The 25,724-nt window shown below is 37.4% G+C and overlaps 1 protein-coding gene across 1 annotated transcript in view; it reads left to right on the plus strand.

The window, feature by feature from the left end:
• tmem117 (transmembrane protein 117) overlaps positions 1-25,724 on the plus strand; it is a 78,807-nt gene that overhangs the window by 18,781 nt on the left and 34,302 nt on the right. The window contains exon 3 of the mRNA XM_007244317.4: positions 13,093-13,225. Coding sequence (XP_007244379.1) covers positions 13,093-13,225 — 133 coding nt within the window. The remainder of the gene's footprint in view (positions 1-13,092; positions 13,226-25,724) is intronic.

Raw genomic sequence — 25,724 nt, forward strand, 5'->3', positions numbered from 1 at the left:
TTATGGATGCTGGCATTATTATATAGCCTCATTTATATGCTAAATGAGACCTTTATTGAGTTTGGGAAATTTGCTGTTGTTTTTTTTTTCCCTCATGCTGGTTCCTGAACCCCCACTCTTCTGCTAGCTCTGCAAAACAGCTGCCTTGTGGAGCTCCTCAGCCTTCTCCAACTTTTCAAGAAGCGTTCGCTGGCCAGAATGTAGAGCAGGGGGTCCAGGCAGCTGCTCATGCTGCACAAGGCCTCAAAGAACTCACATGCTGTGTAGAGAGTGTTCACATTCTTGTCTGTTATTGTTCCAGTAAATTGCATGAACACCAAAGTCAAAATCATGATATGGTAGGGCATGTAAGACACCACGAAGACCACCAGAGCTGCTGTGATGAGCAGCAGAGGTTTTGTGGTCCGCCGGGCAGAACCTCTCTGACCCCTGCAGCTTTTCCTCTCCAGCCTCCCTGACATGCTCGTCAACACCCTTATCATACGGGAATACAAAGCACCCATCACCCCCAGTGGGAGGAGGAACCCCACCAGCATCCTCACTAGTGAAATTGCGCTCATGTAATTAAGGGGGCCGTACATGTGTCCTATGCACAAGGTAGTGTTGCCAGCACCACGGTGAGCAAAGGCCATAAAGAAATCTGGAATGGATCCCAGCAGGAGCAGGAGCCAAGTGCAAAAACAGCAGAGGCAGGCCTTCCTGCTGTTCCACCAGCGCAGCGAGCTGATTGGGTGAACTGTGCCGGTGTAACGGTCGAAACTGATCAGAGCCAGGAAGATGATGCTGCCGTTGACGTTGATATTGAAGAAGATTTTCTTGAATTGGCAGAAAATGTGAATGTTAGGCGTGTGAGGGTGCAGTAGAGTGAAATAAAAAGTGAAGGGCAGCACAAGCAGCCAGGTGAAGTCGCACAGTGCCAGATTTAACAGAAAGACTGTCCCTGTGGTCCATGAGCGTCGACAACAGGTGTAGTTCAGGATGGCCACCATGTTGCCCAGCACACCCACTGGAAGGCTGATGATGAACAAGACCAGCAGCATGGAACAGTACCACGGTTCATCCCTGAACCGACTGCAGAAAGGTGTGCTTTGGTTCATGTAGTCCTGGAATTCTCCCTCACTGTGTTCTGTGTAAAGAAATGAAGATTAAGGTGTTAATTGAAAGTTTATTACACCATAATATATTATATAATTATATATAATATAAGGTATTGTACTGTATAGTAACATTGACAATGTCCTCAAAGTTTCCTGTATTTAATCTTCCATATTTACTTTAAAAAAGTAGTATGGACCTGCCCCTCAATAGCTCTATTTCGCGTCCCAGTGAACAACTTAAACTTATCTGACTATGAATTCAATTTTTGGTCTTTTTTTTTTTACCGAACTTGGCAACATTTTTTTCACTGTTTTAACCAATTATCACATTTGTCCATAAACTGACTAATTCTTTATTTAACTGATCGAAAATACTCATTTTTAATTTTACTTTCATTGTTATTTATTCATTTTTATTATCGTTTTCTATTCACATTTGTATATTTTACATTTTATTTGATTGTTTAGCCTAAAAACGTTACTTATCTCCTCATTAGATCAACATGGGTGGGGTGGTAGAAAATGTCGTTTATGGGGAAAATGGATGTTAACATTATTTATTTTTTATTATGTGACTGTAACTTAATATAATGTCCAATATTCTTTATTTTGCTTACTTTATTTTGCTTGCTTATTAAACTATAACAATAACAAAATATGCACAATTAAAAACAATAAAAATAAATTCCCAGTTAATTATCTGTTCACACACATATTCTAACTCTCTTTATATACTCACATGCACTTTATATCATTGTAACAAAACATACAAATATAACTATATTTAAAATGTGTCTGTTGTCAGGAAATTAAAGAATGCTAAACAGGTGCAACAGTTTGGCTTTCTTGATTTTAAATAAACAAATCACTGGATAGTGTTACATGCTGTCTATGCAGAGTATAGTCATAATAATAAGAAAAAAATGACCTTTTTAAAAAAAGTCTTTGCTTATTTATGGGCTGGAGTCACAAAAGTGTCTTTAAAAAGTTCTTAGGAGTGTTATTAATGTGTTATTAACTTTTCTTTTCTTCTTAAAAAGTGTTTTAAATACTGCTAAATAAAAAAAAAATTGCTTTTGACTTAAACCATAATGGTTATATTTTCCAAAGAGGACTTTTCATTTTTTGTCTTCTAGCGCTTGTTTACTGAAATTTTATGATAAGCTTTAAGTTGTGCCATTATTATGAACTTTATCATTATGTTTTATTACGTTCTTTATAAGTTGTTTCCCCTTCTACCCAATATGCATGTGGCCAGCACAACTCAGCTCTGTTTACAGGATGTAAGGTTGTAATTATGTTAAATCAATATGATATTTCCCGTAGCGAGTAGGGTTGTTTGTCCGTTGATTCCTGTGAAATTGGAAAACTAGATTGCTGGAATTAGCATGTTCATTTCCGGTGGTCAGTTCTATCTGCCTCAAAGACTATTTACACTTTGACTTTTTGAAGTCATTAGACTTAAAACTGTTAGGCAAATCTTTATTGAGGTTTTTTTTTACCTTAGTGGATCAGAAACACAAACGTCTACTGCCCAAAAGAATAGCAGGACAGTGCTACAAACTCATCTACACCCATAAAACTGTATGCTTTTCAAATCAGGTTGAGTATATGAATTTAGATTATCTAGGTTTAGATAAAGGTAATGAATATATTTTACACAGGCTCTTTTCAATTAATATATATTATCATAGAGTATGTGTTTTATTTTATATGCAAATATCCATACCTTTTCTGTGTGAATATATATGTGTATATGTCTGTGTGTGTGTGAAAAGGTTGCAGTCTTACCATGCTTATAGGAGTTATTGATGAGGAGAGGGATCATGCTGGCACACGGCTGCTCTCTGCTCGCTCTCTGTCTACCTGCTCCATCTGCCTCATCAATCAGCACAGAGCTGTGTGTGTGTGTGTTTAAGGAAGTTGCTCCAGTAGATGAGAGTGCAGGTACCTTGCACTCTGTGTGTGTGTGTGTGTGCATGTGTGTGTCTCAGTGCCATCTGTGCTAAACTCTCATCACTTTAATCTGCTTTGGCTTTTTCACTGGTGCAGGTAAACCCCCTTATCGTCATTTTCTGTCACTCAGTCGTGGCGTTTTACTGCACACTGAGCTAATCTGAGCTTTAAGAGCTGCAGGATTGTCAGCAGAAGATGTTTTACAGGAGTAATTTGCTTTGAGATGGAAAACTGATGCCAAGCAGCATTTGTTTTTTTACACTTGCAGAGCTTGCAGGTTTTAACCACTAGATGGAAGTGTCTGCAAATTGGTGGCTTTTAGTGAGCTGTGAATTCGTTTATTGATCGTTCTCTGGCAATATACTTTATATTACCAGTGTTGTATAACACAAACCTTTTTAGGGGTAAGCATATTTTGTTTTGATATGACAAAAAATTGATATCACAGTATATAGATTGCAGGTACAAACAGAATGTGACTGTTCTTGGCCGTTTTTCTGTTTTTCTTTCATATATATATAAAATCCACAGAAAAACTTACAAGAACATTCATGTTCTGTCTGTACCTCCTCCACCAGTCTTACACACTGATTTTGAATAACTTTATGCCACTCCTGATACAAATCTTTAAGCAGTTCATCTTGGTTTGATGCCTTTGATCTTCCATCTTTCTTTTTTTCCAGAGCTCTGTATCGGTTCATTAAAAATCCAAATATGGGCTCATTGGCTTAGTGTTTATGCATGTAAAAAACCCAATACTGAGGTTATTTTGATGGTTTATTTTCCTATAATCCAAATTGTATGTTTGTAAATAAGTGGTGCAGACCAACAGATTGTCCTATTTATTTATTCAATAATTACCCGCTTCTCTCTCTCTCTTCAAAGAATTTGAAGAATATCAGTTCTTGTCCTCCAGGTTAAATGCTTTGCAAAGTCCAAAATTACTAGAAATAGAGGCCCATTGCCTCATCCACTTCTATAGAGTGATTCATCTATAATCAGCTGGGCGGTTATAATCACATTTAAAGTTGGAGTACACACACACACACACTTGCTCTTTTCCTCTCCCTGGCTTTTAGCCTGTTGATTTTTTCACCTCTCTTTCTCTGTTCTGTCTTTTTTTCTTTGTTTCTCTCTTTCTCTGTCTCTCACACACAAACACACACACAAGTAATCAGTCCGATCTGCAGTTCTGACACTGTTCACCTCCACCAGAGCCAAGACTTTGAACACCCAAAGCAATTAAGTTCATTCATGCAAATCAATCCAATTATGCAACCGAGACAAACCTCAGAATTACCCAGACTTGGCTCGGCACAGAAGGAAAGGTCCAGCTGTAAGGCCAGCCTTGTTTCCTTGTGCACATCAACAAGAGATTTGCAGACGTGCTGCGTGTGCAGTGAGGCTCATGGAGACAGGAGGTATATATGTACAGATATACTGATGATTAAATGATTTGTGCTTATCAACATGGTGAAAGGTTAACTTGTATTGTGGGGGTTTTATGTGTTAAAGAAGGACCTCTTAAAAAGGAGCTGTACAAACAGGTCAGACAAGTAACTGTAACAAGACATAACAAGATTTTTCTGTTTGTCTGTGAAAAGGTCAGGCTGGGTTTATACATGTGTTAGAATCAGAAACACTTTTACAGTATGACAAGTGTGACAGGAATTACACGCGTCAGTAACGTGTAATAGCCAGGATGCAACAACACGCATAACATCAAAAACAAGCAGCCAGTATAACAAGAAAATACTTGTGCTCCTTTAGCTGTATTTAGTGATGGGATGATCCAACTTGATGTAAAACTGCCGATACTGATACAAATACAGATAAAAGCTCTTTTACTTTATTATTAGTACTAGAGGTGGTATCGCAATAACGATATAACTGGCAATATGACAAAACAATTAAGCAAAAAAATAATATTACAAAAATACACTACTGCAACAAAATGAAAATATGAAAAATGAAATTTTATTATTGCATACGATATGATATGGCACACCCCTAACTGAGATACAAAAAAAAGTCAATGATCCAGAATGTCATGATACTAATACTACACTTCAAATATCTCCATATATCCAGGATAAAATAAATGATACTGGACAGATATAATCTGTCTCCACCAGATATATAATGGGAAATGAGAACAGTTTATTTTGATAAAAACAGTAAAAGAAAGTAGTAGCCTGATGTGATAAATAGGGGTGTGTTATATTGGGTATTAGAGTATTATATTGTTTCACGATTTTCAAAAATGTTGGCGATATTATCGCGTGCAATATGATATGCCACACCCTTAATTAGTACTGATTAAGGTTACATAATGAGACCACACAGATCTTTGAAGAAAATACAAAAGTACATTTAATGCAAATGCATATTTGACACACTTTATATATAAATACACAATAGTTTTCTTTCAAATTAAATATTTAAATGTTTATTAAATATTTAAAAAAGTTCAATTTTAAATATGCTAAATATTAAATACAGGGCTCTAGACTAATCTTTTTGCACTGGTTGCGCAGGAGACTTTTATTTTGACACGTAGTGTAGTGAATTAGCTGCAGTGGCTAACAGCTAACCGGAGACGCTAACTGTGTTTCTGATCTGAATTAATCACTGTTTTTTAATAACAAATTGATTAACTGACGCTGCTGGGGGTTTAGGGTAAATTGTGGAATTGGAATCCGGATCAGTAATGCGTTTCATGTTACTGTTACAGCGGGTTTATTGTCCAGCTCAAGCTGCGGACTGGAATATGGATTGGTGATTAATATGGATTGGATTGGTGGATTGGTGATAAATCATTCAACTGTGCAGTCCAAGCAAGTGGTGAAATCTAGAGCAGATATTGCAGGAAAACCCTTGCAGTGTGTAGGTGTGCATTACCTTGTTGTAAAATGCCAGTTGGAAGCTCTGCTAAAAAAGGGGTTTGCGGGATGTCCTGCACATATCACTAAGCAATTAGTGTCCATTGTATCACTACTAGGAGTGACTGACTGTTGTGTGCAATAGCTTCCCAGAGACTCCCATAGACCATGTTGCTTGGTTACGATAACCACTGCAAGTAAAGTCAATGATGAATGGCTGACTGACACCCTTTTTTTACACAAATTTGCACTAAAAGGAAGAAAATTCCTTATTTTTTATTGTTTTTTTTTCTAAGAACAATTCTATTTAAAAAAGTAAACAAAGAAAGAAAACTAGAAAATATGTCTAGTATTTTTTATTGCGGATTCTCCTTTTCTATGTCAAAAAAGATTTATTTTCCTAAATGTAAGGCAAACTTTTTGTTACTTTCCATTGTTTCTAAACAAAAATGTTGATTGTGATAAAGTATTTCGGCCAAATTCTATCCTAGGTCTTTCAGATCCTTTGGATCTATAAAGCTTAAATATTAAAAAGTGTCGGTATCGGTATTGATATCAGCAATACTGGCCCTGCATTTACTTGGTATCAGATCAATACCAAAACTCCCAGTATCGCCCACCTCTACCTTGCAGGTTCTTGTTTTGGTACAGATACAAGGAGACAGGATGGAAATGAACCAGAACTAGATAGTGATGGGGTAGTGAGGGCACTTAAGAAGTAGAAATTAGTTATTGTGAAGAAAATGTCCTGAATTGGCACAAGAAGAACTGTATAAGCTAAGACTCTATGACAATAGAAGAAATGGGTGTTTTCCTACAAACCAGGTATGACTTTTTTTAAATGATGCAGTGTTTAAAGTAGTGGAACTGATTAAGATGCATTTCTTGCCTTTTGTCACCTGTAAACACATCTTGAAACCCCATGGCTCTCATAAATGTCCACTGTTTCTTTTTCTCTGCTCTTTTCCTTGTCTGCTTTCACCTCTCTTTTTTCCTCTTTATTTCCCTCCTTCTCACCAGTGCTCAGTAATAAGGGAAGCTTTAACTTGCAGATATATGTGGACATAAACAGATTAGAATGCATCTAGAAAAACGTAAGAGATCACCTGCATAAAGTCACTGTAAATGACCTTTCAGCTTCCAGCTTTTATTCTCTTATATTTCTCTTTTTATATTTCTGTTGAAGCTTTGGTGTTCTGCTTTGAACAAGATGAGCTGTTCTGCTGCCATCTTGATGCCCATTTGTTAGTTTGTCTGCAGCTGTAACATAAAAGCCTTGAATGGTCAGCTTTATTTTAATGCATCAGAAAAATGCAGAAAATCCAACATACTTCAATATAAAAAATGTAAGTAGCTTGCAGTCTGTTGTTTTTAGCTTTGTGTGAAAGACCACATAAATATACTGTATGTGTGTGTTTTTTTTGTGTAATACACCTTGGCAAAAGCTCCAAGGAAAGGTGGGTCAACTTATAGGGAAATGAGTTGATAAGGTGCAAATATAAGTCATTTATAAATATTTGGTGTTGTATATTTCAGGGGTCACAGTGTCGACAACACAAATGTATAGAATGTGATTTTGTAAAAAGTTGTTTTCCGTTCTAGATGACTATTATGGAAATTATTAGTACATCTGAAAAAATAATACTTTTTTATGTGCCTTGCATTCACCATTCTCCCATGAATAAACCATAAAGCAGTGTCTCATGCATCAGTCAATTTATTTGTAATGATTTCATGTAATAGTTTTCTGTGATGTAGCTTTTAAAGGCACTCGAGATCAAGCCTCTTCAGATCTCTGCTTCTTATTACTACCACTGTGATCAATTCTGACTAAGTGTCTCTAGAAAAAGAGCATTTTGCTTCAAACCACTCTGAACATCTTTACATCTTAAACATTAATTATGCAGAACTGTCCTTTTTAAAGAGGAGCAGCTCTGGCATGTTCATGTACATGACACGAACATGAGTGTGCTCATGAGATATACTGTTGAATGTGAAATTTGATGTGCTTTGGCCATATGACGGATTTTATCCTTGTGTTTAATTGAATAGCAGTAAACACAGCCTTTATTTAAAATAAATAAATTTAACAAATCCATATGCATCGTTACTTTTTATTTTTCATATCATAAAAAATAAACATAAAAGTTCACTAAAATTGTGCAATCATTCAGTGCACTCAGTATAACTTTTCACACTATTTGCACTCATTTCTAGCATGTAAGCAGTTCCTTTCCAGGAGATTTAGATCTCCCAAATGTCACCCTAACCTCCGCAGTCCCCTGAACTGCCATTTCTTTGATACCAACCTTTGCTGTGCGAATCTTAAGCTAAAAAACCCTTGGCCGTCTCCAGGGGTGTCCAAACTTTTTTTGTTGGGGGCCAGAAGGAGAAATATATTTGAAGTCACGGGTCACAGACTCTGTAATAAAACAAATAATAAAATATACCACTTTAAATAATACTTTTTTTCCGGATTATTTCATTTACACACCATTTTACTTGACTTACTACTAAGATTTTTCAAATTGATGTTTAATTTCATGATGACTCTTAATATTAAACTCTGTTTTTCTGCGCAAGAAATGCGCACTCTCTCCGCTTTTAGACTCTTTGGCCCGTTTTTTTGCGCTAGAAATGCGCACTCTCTCCGCTTTTAGACTCTTTGGCCTGTTTTTTTGCGCTACAAATGCGTACTCTCTCCGGTTTTAGACTCTTTGGCCCTTTTTTCTGCACTAGAAATGCGCACTCTCTACACTTTTAGACTCTTTGGGCCGTTTTTTGCGCTAGAAATGCGCACTCTCTCCGCTTTTAGACTCTTTGGCCTGTTTTTCTGTTCTAGAAATGCGCACCCTCTCCGCTTTTAGACTCTTTTGCCCCCTTTTTCTGCGCTAAAAAATGCGCACCCTCTCCGCTTTTAGACTCTTTGGCCCGTTTCTGACATCTAGCGTTCAAACTTTGAATCTCACATTATAAAAACCTGCTTAACAACGGGCCAAGCGGCATCAATTACTTTTGTGTTAAGAGCTTGATACTGTTGCTTAGAGGAGCCCATGTGTAGATGGATGATGGTACCAGACTTCAGACCATAGATACCAACTATTTAAAAAAGGAATGTCCCATCTAACTGGCACCAATTATCAGGTCTCCCTCAAACTCTTATAATTTACATTGTGTTACCATAAGCACAATGACCAGTGTTTGGCCTCACTCACAAGATAACACAACACACAACTTGTACAAGTGTGGGCTTTGCCAAGCCCTCCTATGGTTACATTTCATGCTCTATCCAGTGATCTATTGCATGTGGGATATATTGGTGTATAGTTTAGACAGTTAGGACCACATTTCTGACTGAAATTGTCCTGTAAGGTAAAAGATCCAGGATGGATATATGCTTGACATATTTGAGTAGGTCACTACCAAACTGGCCGCTCTGAACCCCGGGGATTCAGTGTAATGGGCATATAAATGGGCTGATCATGCCTGAGTGAAGATCATGTCCAGAGAAGAGGCTAACGCAGGCCATAACTCAGCCACGCAGCAGCCAGCAGCCTCATGAAGCTAATGCACGAATAGGAACACACTCCAGGTGCAATTTGTAGGTTGTAAGAGACAAATGTGTGGCTGTGCACAGCTGCTTGGCTCATGTTCATGTGTGGAGCTTTTTTTTTGGCATTAGACTGACGTGTAGGACATTTTTTTTTTTTTAGTTTGTTTGTTTGGGGAACAGTATTAATCTAACTGTACAAAGAAATACATACAGCTTAGCATTTATGTATCATTAAATGTAAACTTTAAAATTGTGACTTTAAATGCCAGAAGATGCTGCATACACGTGGGCCAGTGATTAGTTTCCTCTTGCTTGCAGTGCTTTACCACAATGTTCATGCATTTAGAAATAGTGTCTTTTATAATGTTCGGGACAAAGATGCAATATTCATGGATCTGCGGTTCTGATCCAACATTTCAAATCAACCAATGATTTGATTAATCACACATTATTAAAGTTTAAATTCCATTAAGGGTTATTGAATTAAGGGTATTTGCACACAATTTGGTTTGATGTTATTTAAACACTTTTATCAATGTATAAACACAGGGCATGTTAATGTTTGGGACATAATATGATGGGTATGAGGGCAGTCAGCTTTAGTACATTGTTACATATGTCGTGCAATGACTGCTTGAAGTCTGCAATTCATTGAAATATCCAGGAGCTGATTATCTTCTCTGGTGTTGCTTTGGCCCAATCCCATTTCTTTTTGAGGGTAACCCTTCCCCTTGGAACAGAGTTAGATGGTGAAGGGTTAAAGTCCCCCCCTAAAAATTGAGACAATTCCCTTCAAGAACCCGATACGTCATCAGGAGCGCTAAAGTTCAGTAACCTAGCTGCTGGATAACTGGTTAACTTTAGGCCAGCGTTTTTGTTCAGAAATGGGGAAGATGGTGCCGAAATTAATTATTATTATCCATTCCTTAGTTTCTCTGTGAGGGGCCCTGAAATTAGCTTTAATTAGCTTTTATTTTACTTTAGTTTTCCATTCCGCCTTAAAAGCTGCAGCTCCTTCCGTCTGTTGCACCAATTAAGATGTAATGGGAACTTAGCTAGCTATTGAGATAAACCACTAGCAATCTTTTTTATGCTGGTTATGAAGAATTTGGGCATAAAACATTGAAACTACACATTAAAGTCTGGTAAAATAGTGCTAATCTTCACTTTTAACAAGGAAAATACTTAAATTTGTGGATTTCTTTGTTCGCTTGTTCTGCCAGATTACCAGTATTTCTTATACACCTCGGTTTGAGTGTGCATCTGAAAAATCTCAGTTTGAAGGGCTAACAAGCCCTTTCTTTTTTTTCTTTTGCAGGCTATAGGGGCTCTATATTAAGGAAGAAAGTCAGTTATAATGTTTAAAAAGATACATGAGCTAACACCTTATAAAAAAAGGAAAAAACACCATTAAATTGGCTCACCACAGACTTTTTTTTAAAGGGATAGAGTATCCCACAGGGAGGGATTTTTAAATATTAAATTTAATGTTCTTGTTTTTTTTTTAACATTTTATAATATTTTTAAAAGCCACCTCAGCTGGCACAAACAAGTGGTCTATAGTCATTCTAGATCTGGTTTTCCATAATTGAAGTTTGGTTGCACATATAATGAACCAATAAAAATAACGAACAAGCCCTTTCCCTTCCCCAGGCTAAAAAGAATCGGGACACCCCTACCCCAAAACAGAGGGGCAAAACAGAGGGGCAGGGGTAAGGGGTAAGGCAATGTGTGTGCAATAAACGGTGTGTTCAGTCTTTTTAATGATACTCAACACAATTGATCTTGAAAATCCCAAGGTTTAACCGATGAATTGAATTGTTGTATTCTTAGTATCGGCCTCATATTAATTTAATTGGCAGAGCTTTTGTCAACAATGTAACAATGGTAACTATGGAAAATAAAGCAAAATCCATTGTTGAGAACTCAAACATTTTATTGTGAATATATTTCTGAGTTTACTTACTTTTATACATTTATTCATTGTAGCCATCACCATCACACTATAACAGGGGCTTATAGTGCCTCAGTTGAAAAGGAGAAACAGTCCTTGATGTCTAACAGGTGTTAAAGTGACTGGAACAATACATTTTCTCCAAAGGACAAGATGGAGAATGCATAATCTTTGACGTTGAAGGACAGCATCAGTTTTACTTATACATAGAGGACTGTGCATTGTCAAGCTATATATAGTACATTTCAATACTCATCTAGTACAATTTTACGATATACTCTGTAATTGGTGGCCATGCTTCTATGATCACCTGTGTTTTAGCTTTAAGAAATCCATCTCTGGATGCCTACGAGCCACTCCAACCTATCAACTGCCTGTCCTCGCTGGTATTGCCCCAGCAGAGCTCAGAAGAGAAGCAGCCATGCTGGTTCTAGCTCGGACGGCACAGATGAGTGAATCCCACCTCCTCCACAAGACCGTCACAAAGTCTTCACAGCGCATGCGCCTCAAGTCCCGACGCCCCTTTGCCACACATGCCCAGGAACTGCTCTGCACAACACCAGTTGACATCTCCAAGGCCTCCTGGGTGAGGGCAAGATGGAAGGACCAGTGGAAGATCCGACGGATGTACCTGGCCAGCATCTTACCCGTAGGGAGTGGACAACCCTAAACTGCCTGAGAACAGGAGTTGGGCGCTTTGGTGCAGTGATGCAGAGGTGGGGTCTTACAGACAGTGCCCACTGTGAATGTGGGGACCCATCACAAACTCTGGAACACGTGATGACTACCTGCCCCAAATTCCGGCCACCAAATGGCACTCAAGGTCTAATAGACCTGGACAACGAAACACTGGACTGGCTTGCAGCAACAGAACTGAGGGTCTAAGGACATACGCCAGAGAAAGAGCTTTAAGAAAGGTCCTACACAACAACGCAGCTTTAAATGCAAACTTAATTTCCTCGAAACATCACGTCAGAGGTGAAACAGAAGGACATGATTATGCATTCAGAGCAGCTGCATTGCTATCTGAATCAATCTCACCCTCTCTGAGAAAGAGAGAGAGGGAGCATTATCCTGCAGCGATTTGATTTTTTTTGCGACCATTTGAATTTGATTCTTCAGGGAAGAGAAGAGAAAAAGCTTAACAGGTTGTGCGAGTCAGAACAATCTCTGTGATCATATAAAGTCATCATAAATCCCAAACAGGAGATCAGCAAGCGCATTATGAGGTGGCAGTCTTGATTGAAAAAATGCCCTGCAGAGCATTGAAGGGTTTATATAGGCCAAAACCCATTACTGCTAGGCGAGTCGTCATTAAAGCGATCTGGATCTGAATAAACTTGATATGAATACATAATAAATCTCTTAAACACGAGCCCTTATTTTCACTGCTGTCTTATATAGTGCTCAATACATACTTGAACACGTTTATCAATGTAACCCACATCGACAAACTTCTTGAGTTATTTTTATTGGTTCATTCATCAGTAAGTTGCAGTGTTTTCAAGGTTTTCACAAATGGCTCCAACAGTTCTAGCTTAGATATGCTGCTGAAGACTTTGAGTATTTATTCTTGTCGAGGTGTACTGTGAGCAGTGAAATGAAGGCATTGTTCTTATAGAGAACTCTCTCTCTATATGTGTGTTCTAGGCCGGTACCTGCGTCTAAAGATGTTCCGTGAGGACCACGGTTCCTGGATGACGATGTTCTTCAGCACTATCCTCTTCCTTTTCATCTTTTCTCACATCTACAACCTGTTATTGCTTATGACTGGTGGCATGGGGTAAGACTTTACATGTTTGTGTTTTTGTTGGTATCCATATTTCCCTCTAGACACCATAACAGCGATGAATTACGATAAATTTTCACAAAGATAAACAATGTATCTGCCTCTAGTAGAAAAATTACCTTTTATTTCAGTGTTTTTATTCTTCATTTTTTACCTACATTGTTAATTAATACTGAAATAATCCTATGAAGGACTATGAAGAAACACACAAGGAATCATGTAGTAACTAAAAGTGTTAAACAAACCAAAATACTCTGTGAAACATTTAGGTGTTCTTATCTAGGGTGTTGTTAACTTGCAGTTTCTGAGGCTGGTTAACTCTGATGAACTTATCCTGTGCAACAGAGAAAACTCTTGCTCTTTCTTTTCTAGGGCAGTCCTAATAAGAGCCAGTTTCATTATAACGTTTTTGATGGTCTTTGTGACTGCACTTGAGTATATTTTCAAAGTTCTTTGAATGTTTCAGATTGAATGGCCTTTATTTCTTAAAGAATGTTTTTACTTAGTTGAGTACGGTAGTTCTTGCCATACTATGGATTAGAACATTACTCAAACAGGGCTACTCACGGTATACCAACTCTACCTTTTCACAACTTTACAACTGATGCTCTCAAACTTACAGAGTCTGAGCTCAGAGGAGCCCCGCACAGACACGAGAGCACCGCTATTCCTCCAATTACACCTCAATGGAGCGCTGCAGTGAGTTTCAAGCTATAATTTTACTTCTTTAAAAATATAGAAAAAATCAAGAAAATCCTACCTAGTGCTGCTTTAAGGTGTGTCCAGACTTTTGAGTGTTACTGTGTGGAAAATGAGAACAGTGTGTATTTTCCTTTTATATCAGTCAAATTGTAATGATGTACTTGATTTCATTTGACTTACAAGACATTGCACATCCTGCGATGTCACTATTGTACATGTGCATAATGATGATAAAACAATACATTGTGCAACTTTTAATGTTTTACAAATATTTTGAAAACAAGTATTTTGAAAACAATCTATCTGAAATGGTACAATAATGAACAATATTATATGATGCCACGTCATTGAAAAAAGCCCACCCAGAGAAGAGCAAGGTGGCTCTTGGCATCTGTGGATGGCTGTAGCAATGGGGATCTAAGCAAGGCTTGGGTGGCTACAACAATAAGGAGCCCCAATCTCTATTATTTAGGTGCTATCTTTCTGGTATATCCAAAAATTCAGACACTTGTTACTTCTTAAGGTTTGTTATACATTGAGTAAGATTTCCTTTGCATATCAGTGATTCTAAAACTTATCCTTTGTGCTAAAACAAAGTCAATTTTTGCTTAATCTCATTTTCCAACACATGAGAAGAGAGAAGAACTGTGGACCAGCTGGGATTGAGGAAAAATTGCTTAGAGCTAGGACTAGCAGTTAATACAACTAATAATGCTGTTGTTATTGTTTCTGTTATGATTTTTATTACCACTAGTGATTTCTGTTAGAATGGTAAATCTTTTATAGTTTAATCTATTAACTAAACACACTCATCTCCTAAAGATGGTAGCAGCCATTATTGTCCATCATGAAACAAGATGGATGCCCCTCTTAGTACCTGTCTCTTTATCTCACCCTCGCTTTCACACTGATGTCTCCGGTCTCTGACGCGGCTCAGAGCCGAAGAGAAAGTATAATTTCTCTCGGAGATTGAGTGTGTTTGTGTGAGTGTTATGACCACAATATATCTCTCCAAGGTTACTTTCAGCTGACAGGAAACACACCAGTCATTTATGTGCACAAGGTCTGATATCCATCCGTTTATTGTTTCTCATCATAAACTGTTCTCAGAATATAGAAGACCGATTTCAGACTGTCTTCAGGTTAGACACACTCTCAGTTTTGTATTGTTTGATTTTTAATAAATAATACTGCTAATTCTAGTTAAAGATGCAAATAATGTATCTATTGAGCATTTAAATTTGTTATTTGATGTATGCATGTTTCCGAAACCTGAGGTGCCATGCTAATATTACTTATTCAATAGTAGAGGAAGCGCGATTTTGGTTGGACTAAAAAAATGCTACGATACGGTTTTACAACCCTATTTCCCACTCTGTTATTTTCTTATTTTCTTTTTTTGTCATTTATAACTCAAACTTCTTGTTTACTTCACTGGATTACTGGTTACAAATTGCCCACAATAGCTGTGTTGCCTAGCACAGCCTAGCCTATTTAGGCACTATTACAGGAACTCTTTTTTTTTTTTTTTTTGGTTTGGTTTTGTTCTTTTTGAAATTTCAACACCACTTGATAGTGTTTCTGTACTCTTTTGGTCCTGTATGCACATTATACGTTTAGAAAGCTGAAGCAACCTAGCATTAGCTTTTAGCATTTTTAGCCTCACTATCGTGTTCTCCCAAATAGCCATTAGTTTTTGCCCTGGAAGACTGATGCTGCATTTGCTTGTTGGACGCTATGTTTCTACGAGATGTTCACCTGGCTTGGTTGTGTTCATTTGGTTTGTGTAGAAAAAGGAAAAATCTTTGTGTATATATATATATATTTTTTTTTTGTGCCTGACTTGAGGATCTCACTTCAGAGGGGTGTTTACATGGAGCACACATGAACCCCATGAAAGCATTAAAGTTTTGGAGTTGGCTTGTTTTACCTTTTTTTTTTTTAGATATGGCAGATTGTTATTTATATAAGAACAACTTAAAAAAAGAAAATATTAAAAATAATTTTCTAACTATTTTGTGAATATTGTCAGATTGCACATCTTATTACAAAGAGTGTAATTAATCATGTTTAATGACTTAGAGTGCAGCGCATATTTCAATATAAGTTACTGTAGTAAGTATAGGAAAGTTTTAAACTAGTCTTTAAATAGTCATGAATATTGTGATAAAATAGTGCATAGGCCTACTAGGGCTGGGAGGCTAATCAAATTAATTTGATAAATCAAATTACAGATTTAATGCGATTTTCAAAATTTAGAAGATAATTGAGATTGTACCTTTTTTACATATAGAAGCTGCTAGAGTAAATCTCAGAAGATGGACATTTACTTCTGTAAGAAAAGTGTAAAGAAATGAAATACAAGAAGGTTTTGTTTGCATAAAAGCTGCATGTAAGGTTAAAAGGGGCTGCTTACTATTTGTAAAAAAAAATACAATTTTCTTTTAATTAAATGTAATTTAAAGGAAACAATATCATGCATATCACTTTAAATGGTGCTGTATGTTTTCAAGTAAAAAATATAAAGTTGTTATGTAATAACAATAACTTATATATTCATATTTACTCATATATTTTGAAAAAGAAAATTGTTTTTTTTACAGTATTGCCCAGCCCAACTGCATACCATGACAATGTTTTTAAATATTGTAATACAATATTTTTACAATATTATCGCTCATCTCTATGTCTGTGTCACACTGTGTCACATATTAAACTCTCAGTATTCAACATTTCTAGGGAAAATGCAGTTTTCTTAAATCTCATAAGATTTTTTTACAAATAAAATGATATTTTAAAAAGGTTTATGTCCAGGACTTGTCCTATTGAAATGAAGTATGTGTAAATATATGTATATGTATATATCCCTTCTGTCATCTTAGCACATGTTCTGTTTGTGTTAGATGTTTTAAGGTTAAATTAACGTGAGCTGGCTTTGGATTTTAAAGCTTGTTTGTCCGCTCTGGTCAGGAAATGCCGGTGTTGTGGATCAGTCTTTGGGTCATTTAGTATGGATTGTTGAGGGTATGCTCGGACTGTCGGCTCGTTTCTCACACACTCTCAGCCGTGACAGAGACATCCATCAAAGGAGCTTGCTCTGATTGGTTGAGAGACAGGAAACGCATCACTGCTTGTCATTAGTCAGTGAAAAATTTACCTATAAATGCAGAATGAAAAGTGAGTGTAAATTGTTTTTTTTTTTCGTTCAGAGCTTTTAGCGGTGTTCTGATTTTCATGAATTATATAAATAGTATGCTGATGTAATGGCAGCTTGTGGTGCTTTATTGTTGTTTTTGAAGAGCTTGATTATATTTGGCCCGACTGCCATTAAACCCATTATGTCTCGCATCCCTTTCAATACAAAAAAACACAGCTAAATAATTTGCCACGCATCGGATGTGCCAATAGGTGGTGCTGTGGCACAGCTGGTGAATCCATTGGAGCTCGGGGAGAGTGTGTTCTGATGTTGCACTCGTCTGAACCTCTCCCTCCTTCTCACATCTCTCTCTCTTTCTCTATCTCTATCTTGTCCCTGTTTTCTCCTTTCTCCCTCTCTCTTTCTCTCTACTCTCCTGCCTGTCCTGTCAGGGTCTCAGTGAGGACTTTTTACTCTGTCATGAGAAATTAGTGTTTACACCTGTGTAGACAGCAGACATGCAGGGAGCTCAGCGTGTTTACTGCAGGAGGCCTGCTGCACACAGGGCACTACTTCACTAGTGAGAGGGAGAGAGAAAGAGAGAATGAGAGAATTTTTTCAATGCATTTTTTTTGTTAGAGAAACAGCCACATTATTAATAATTCATTCCTTAAAAGAAACTCATGCAATATTTTACATAAAATAACTATTATTATAAAATAACAACAATATATTGTAATTCAAATTAGACGTCAATGTCTTCTAGTACCAAACTCCTAAAACATATAGTTAGACCTGTCACATTGATTCCTTTTACATTGTACATTCTATTTTTTATTTGATTGTATTTATATGTATCTTTATATCTTTATATTTTATATTTTTCATTTTGTAACTTTGTGTATTATACCTGCTGCTGGATGTCTAGAATTTCCCCTCGGGGATCAATAAAGTATCTATCTATCTGTCTGTCTGTCTGTCTGTCTGTCTGTCTGTCTGTCTGTCTGTCTATCTATCTATCTTTAATTATGATTTATCATAGAGCTATGTAGATGTGATGTGATAAAATATTATAGCACAAAATGTGAGGACATCTTCATGATACCCAGTATTTAGTGCAATGTTTTGACACCCAGACAGAATGCATCAGCAGTAGCAGTGGTAGTTTAAAAAACATGTAATTCAACTACTCTTTCATGCGTAGCACAGTGTTTTTTTTTTTGTTTTTTTCTGTACATAATCCAATTAACAGGACTTCTGACACACTTTGCAGTGAAACGTACCATGGGATCACTGTTCTTTAAACATTAATTATATCCTCAATATACTTTGAAAATGTGTTTTGTTGATATGACAAGAAATGTTATCACATTGACCATTTCTTATTTATTCCACAATGTATCAGCATGCCTTTAGCATTAACATAAATTAATGTGAATTGTTGTTTATAAAAAGTGGTTTTATTTTGTTTACATTCGATTTATAATATTTATTTCATTTATAGTCCAGTTCCTGAATTGTCCTAATAACTAAAAGATTAAAAGTTTTACATGCATTATTGTGCATTATATTGCCAATATATCAGTTACATAAAAAGTGATGCAAAGGTTAAATGCCGAACACCTTTTTTGTCTTCAATAATCTTGCCACTTTTTACCATTGTTTCATTTACACTCCACGTTATGAGCGATTTGATCACATCTTTAAACACATTTATTTATTTATTTATTTATTTATTTTTTTACATCTGGCAACCAAAAACACCAAAAGTGTTTTTTTTTTGTTGTTTTTGGACCGATTTGCTATTATTAAGATGTATTATATGTCTTAAAATTAGAAATAATATTATTTATTGTAATTATTTTTGGGACAACATATCAACCAGTTTACATAGTCATGCAGTAATCTGGTGGCTTCTTATTAGCACTTTGTTCTAGACCTTCTACAAAAATTCAAAATGATCCCTCTTACTCCTGTATAGACTACAGGAGTTGACTACTATCAACACCTTTCCAAACCCCCTTTGGAGAAAGAAAGCTGTCTAGTACGACAAGAGAGGAAGAAAAGGAAATTTGGACTCGTGAAAAACAACAGCAGCAACAACAACAACCAGACGTGATGGTGAGAGAAAGAGAGTGGGAGAGAGAGTTCCAGCCCTAATGATCCAGGAGAATGCTTCAGATTTGTGTCCAAGTATTTCCCCAGGCTGTTTCAGTGTTTCTGGTTCCAGTATGTGATACTGATAACTGAAAAAAAAAATCAAGAATGGTTTTATTCCGTGTCTAGTTAAACGTTAAGAAGAATGGCCTTCTGTTGTTTGTTTCACTGTGTAATAATGGTGTTACACTATGGCTCGAGGATCATGAGTTCAAATCCTGTGCAATGCTGTCAAATAGAGTAGAATTGGTCATGTTGTTTCTGGGTAGGTAGATGGCACTCTCTCCGCTCATCCCTGCCATTGTGGTGCTGGAGATCCTGTGCTTTCCTCTGATCATGTTCACTGACTAGTGATGCTGCATTGGTGGCAGTTTGAAAACAGGGCGGTGGCTGACTTCACATGTGTCAGAGGAGACGTGCTTATCATTATCCTCGTAGTGTTGGGAGCATTGCAAGTGGTAAAGAGAGTCCTAGTGACTAGTGAGTGGATGAGTTAATTGGCTCTGCTAAAAAACATTGAATTGAACAAAATTAATAATAAATAAAAAGGTGCTACAAAGAGGTCGGCAATTAATTTTGGCTGCGGGCCAGATATTTTCCAAGCCACAAAAAAAAGAATCTGTTTTGGAAAATGAAGTGTAATGGGATGGTGTACTACAGACTAGGAGCTCTCCAGCCCAGAGGGTTGTTGAACCCAATTGCAGAACAGTTCACTTCAAAGCAGGTAAACCCAAAAAAGAAAGAAAAAATAAATAAATAAATAAACACACCCCTCTTCGCACTGGATCGAAACCGTGTCGTCAGGGTCACCATCTAATACACTACTGCTGCCCCGGCTAGTGATTTGGGGACACTGCTGGGAAAAAACGCCCTTATAGGGACTCATGGAAACAAGAACAGGTGGAAAAACAAGAATGGGAGAAAAACTCATAAAGTCACGCCAAGTGCAACTGAGAGACGGGAGGAATTTAAACAAAAGTTCGCCAAAGAAGCATTTTATTTATTTATTTTTTCATTATCGTTCATTATAGTTTAAACAACCTTACAAGCCAGATGTTTCATGCTTGCGGGCCACCTATTGATGACCCCTGCCCTACAACAACAATGTTTGGATATATCAATCTATGTAAAATAGAGATGAGTGAAGAGCGTTTTTAAGGGGTCAAAGAAGTTAATTCACAGGTTTATGTTCATATCACTTTAAAGATAGGACAAAATCTCTGTAATTTTAAACAAACATGTGAAACTATGGCTACGTTCACATTACGTTTACGATTTTTTTGCTTAATGTGGCTCAGATCTGATTTTTTTATGGCTGTGTGAACGTGCCATATCAGATTTTTTCAAATCAGAATGGAGTCACATCCATACGTGGTCTTAAATCGGATACGTATCTGATCCATGGACATGCGACATGAATGTGAACGGTCAAATGTGAACGGAATTCATTCTTTTTGCTTTTGCGCATCTCTTGATGCAGCCGTAGCTGCAAAAACAGCAAAAGCAAACTGCCTGGCCTTTTTTCTCCTCCTCGACCTGAGCATTTACTTCAGACCAGCTATTTTCTCTCCACTCGAGCAAAAGATGGTCCACATATGAGCTGCTAACACATCCATTTCCCTTTATAAAGCTACGAGTCCTCTCTCAAAAATACGTTTTTTGTTGTTGGTGAAGAAGGAGACATTTATACACGTATGAATGTGAGCATATGAGACATTTCAGGGACGAATTCGTTCACATTACTCACAGATACAGGTCACTTACATTTGTGAATGTGAACCATTAAGCCAAATCTGATCTGAGCAAAAAAATCTGAACTAAGCAATGTGGCTTGTAATGTAAACGTAGCCTATAGATTCAGCACCAAAGGCTACACTCTTACAAATGAGCTACAGATGGTTCTTTTGAATGATGCCAATCAATCTTTTAATATCTTTTAATACTGTTAGTCACTGTGGGCTGAGAATCACAAATTCAGTTCCCAGGTCATGCCGATTCACCATCAGCCGATGCAACGGAATAGAAGGAACCCTCATTTCTCTTCCTTCCCTCTGTGATGCTGGCAGGCACAGGTGTCTGTTAGTTGTTTGTATCAGAGCTGGAGATCCCGTGCTTTCCTCTGAGTGTATTGGCTGCCTAGTGATGCTGCATTTGTTGTGGCAGTTTAAACAGAGATGGCTGCCTTCACATGTGTCAGAGAAGGTCGTGTGTGTCCTCACCCTCCTAGTGTAAGAAACACTGCAAGTGATAGCAGGTGTGTTAGTATGTGGGTGGGTAAATTGGTTAAGCTAAACCGTAGAAAAAACAAAGGATCCTATGATACTGAATGATACTGTAGAACAACAATATTTGGTACCATACAGAACCATTTTTTGTAAAATGATTAATAAGTACTTTACTAATGTAAAAGTTCTGAACTCTATTTTATCTATTTTAATGTGACAAAATGAGACAAAAGCTATGTAAATAAACACAGAGCATGGAAGCATTTTCCTTTTCTCCCCCTACTACTGTCGAGAGCATTCCAAGTGATGGAGAGAGTTATAGTAAGTGTGTTGTATAATTGGCTAAATGGCTAAAAATGTTTAGAAAAAAACTGGGGAAAAAAGAAAACGGGTTCTTCTGTTGCATTGTTCAAAGAACCAATTTTATCACCTTTTGTTTTTAAGAGTGTTGCTTAGGGTGCTCCTTTTCAGGCTAGCAGTACACACAGCTTCACATGATGTGTTTGTGTTCATTTACATAGCTTTTGTCTCATTTTTCTGTCTGTCTGCTATGTCTGTAGGTGTGTTCTTCTTTGTGAAGGCTAAACTTCCTTTGTCTGGCTGTGCACGTGTGGCTTTGTTTCATTTTCACTCATCGTTATGCATTTGCACTTCGCTCTGTCTAAGATTTTGGAAGCCCCTCCTTTTCTAGCTCTCTAGGTGTGTGTGTGTGTATGTCTTCCTATTGCACCCTTTTCATGATCTGTCTGTCTCACCTGTCTGTCTTTCTGCTCAGACAGCATCTGTTGCCTCTCATCTCGTCTCATTGATATTCTTTTATTCTCGGTGACCTTGCTGCCTGCAGGGGGCCTAACACCCAACACCCCTCCACCACTCGCACAGAAATCACATTTAAGCAACAAACGCGTGCATGCATCCTTGCTCCTCCTCTCCTATTGAATAAGTCATGTTAGCACTGCACACTGAATTAGATTTTAAAGCTGTGCCGGTTTGGATTTTCATGCTGGAGTGGCGTTATGAGACTACAGTTAATTTCCTGCCGCCCTTTAAAATGTTAAAAATGCCAGACAGTTTGTTTAGCCAGGGCTGGGTGATATTGATTAAATATCTTGATATTTTACGAACACATGACTGATAATATGTTAAAATGACATTAAAATGTTAAAGAGACCATTCTTTTTGAGTATGCATGGTACACTATGCTAAAAGAATATTTACCAAGCTTGACAAGCCTTGCTGAGACTGTAACTATTAAAATGTAAATGTTAACTGAATAGAAAATACATTTTCAAAAAGGAAATCTACTGTTAATTAAGCTTTATGAATGTTATACTTTTATCTAAAGCACTAATAGACTGCACTTAACTGACAGTTCCTGGATACCTTTAGTAAAACTGACCAGATAAATGGAATTAAAAATGTAAAGGTGTTCAATTAAGGTCGGATAGTGGATGTCACATGGATGAGATTTGTTCATTTCTGAAATTGTGCATTTAACATTCCTCGAATCACAGTGTAACGTGTATAAAGGTGGAAATGTCATACAACACTGTATATCACTCAGTACTAAAATGTATTAAGCACTTTTTAAAAGGAAAAACTTTTAGATCGCAAGGATTTGTCAGCTCAAATAGAAGCTCCTAAAATAGCTACGTTCAACACCAGCTTTAGCTTTTAAGTGGCGTAAATCAGTGTTTTCCAGTGCTGCTCCCCTACCCTGCACATTTTAGTGGTTTCCCAGACTGCTCAGGCTGTCAGCTTAAATCTGATTACAATCAAATTTGTACAGATGTGTCTCAGTCTGGATGCTCTGGACAATCAAATCAGATTTAATGTGTGACAGAAGTGCGGGAGGGGAGGCGAGTGCCAAAGATGAGTTACTGATACAAACACTGTTACCCAAGCAACCTTTACAGATGTGTTTGTGATGTCTGGATCAGGATTGTGCACAATTCTGAATTTGAGAATTAATTGCAATTCAGAGACATTTATTCTTATTACATATCCATGAGAATGTGATACTTTTAACATACATGTTGTTTCTTCTAAATGTTAGATAAGACACTGCCATTAAGCATACATCCCCTTGATGTTTAGTTGTTAGTATTATCTTAATTTCAAAGTAATCAAATGAAAGTGAAGTAAAGTGCTGTTCTATCATTTTTGAGAATTTGAGGGTTAGTACAGTTTTAATGGTCTGTTTTATAGAATATGTTTTTATTGTTAATTTTTGGTCCATACAACATCATCATCTTCTTTATCTTTATAAAATTCATGTTGTAATTATATGTAATATATGCTGTAAATGTTTGTTGTTAAATACATCATAATTATGTAATATGAATTTATTTGAATTTCATGGAGCTTCCTGCAAATCTGATTTGAATTGCAATTCCGCTCCCTGTTTGCAATCTCAATTTAAATTCCAATTCAAGAATTTAATAGGGGGTCCTGCTCATTTCAGTTGAGAATTTTGTATAATCCTGGTCTGGAAATGCAAATCTGATCATGACTTACACATATTACAGTGTGGACAGCAATATCAGCAAATCTGATTAGAGAAACAAATCCAAATTGCTTCAAGTCTGAACACAGGGGGGGGGGGGGGGGGTCTGCAGGACCAGGACTAGGGAAACACTTGCCTAAATCATGCAAATTGTTTCTGAGGCGTGATTAAATCTAAGAAATAGCGAGACTGTCACTGAAATAATGTCTGCTCAGTGCAACAGTGCAGTCTTACACCCTGCACATTCCAGATAATGCCGGGGTCTTTAGTGTCTAGACTGACTAGCGGCTGAATGACTGATCTAGCGCGTCTCGCCGTGCCGGGGCTGTCGCACAACAGCACACAGAGACTCATTATGATTGGAGGCAGAGCATCATCACAGGATGGTAACCTGCACTTGTTGGCTGCTTCCATCTCTGTCCCATTTGCTTGCTCACTCAGACTGTCAGATCAGGGTGGCAAGCATAAAGAGGGGCACAGAGAAAAAGACGGAGAGAGAAAGGGAGGAGCGGACCATCTTAAAGCGTCCATTATGGGCATAAATCATTTGCTAATTAAGCGGTGTTATTTAATTAAGAACGGCCGGTGCATGGAGATGTCATTAATCACGCCCGATTTAGAGCCATGCAGCTTCTGCGCCTGGTGGAGGGGAGGGATCTGTGGGGACCCTGTGACACATCTGCAGAGAGAGAGGGAGGGAGAGGGAGAAAGAGAGAGAGAGAGGGGGGGGGATAAATGAAGGTGGGAGAGGGAGGGTAAAAGAGTAAAAGAGGAGGCTTGATTGAGAGGGGTGTGAGTGATGGAGAGAAGGGGATGATAAGAAGGGGGATGATAAAGAAAGGGGAAGGGAAAAAGCAAAGAACAGAGAGGAACAAGAAAGAGAGGGGGAAAGGGGGAAAGAGACTGGGAGTACGGCTGATTTCACACTCTCTCTTTTCATTTATAGAAGATGAGGCGAGGAGACACACTGGAAGATACTGATGGTAAACTGTATGAAAAAACATTTTCATATGCCAGCAACCCACCCCCCTCTAACCAATTCCATTGCTTTTATTTTGTTTTTTTGATTAATCATAGTTATCTCTGAGGTTAATGTCACCGGGGAAAGGACGCACACCAAATGACAAAATAACTTTGTTGGGTATTTTATTCTGATTTTTTATGAGAGCTTGTACTCAATTGTACTCAAAATAACAAAAATAAAATGAATACACTGTAAAACCCTAACTTAGAACACAGCACAGTATTTGGTAGTGGCACTAATTACAGAAAATAGATAAATAACATTAATACCACCTTAATACCATTAACAGAGCTCTTTTTATATTTGTTTTTAAGCTCACCTCGATTTACTCAGCTTTACTCAACAAGATTTGAGCATTTCATCAAGAGAACTTGGACAAACAGCTTCTGTAACCCAGAAAAATACAAGGCTTGAACACGAGGAGCACACTACCCCACAGAAACAATGCCATCTGCCCGCATCTGGTTGTGATTCATCCAAAATACATGTTTAGAAAGGCAAAAAGGCATCTACTACTGTTATAGGCCAACTAAACCTTATATTGTTCAGTATTTCCTGATTTTTACCTCTTATTTCATTAGGATGGCTCTGGATGGATCCTAAAATGGAGCACCACCATGCACTGCAGCTTGAGCCTCCTTCTCTACCATGCTCTTAGCTCCTCCCTTTCCTCTCTCAGGGTGACAACACTTCTGATTGTGTTTCTTAAAGTTACAGACACACATTTTAAAGGTGTATTCTCA

This window comes from Astyanax mexicanus, chromosome 2 (assembly GCF_023375975.1).
Source record: "Astyanax mexicanus isolate ESR-SI-001 chromosome 2, AstMex3_surface, whole genome shotgun sequence".
NCBI lineage: Eukaryota > Metazoa > Chordata > Actinopteri > Characiformes > Acestrorhamphidae > Astyanax > Astyanax mexicanus.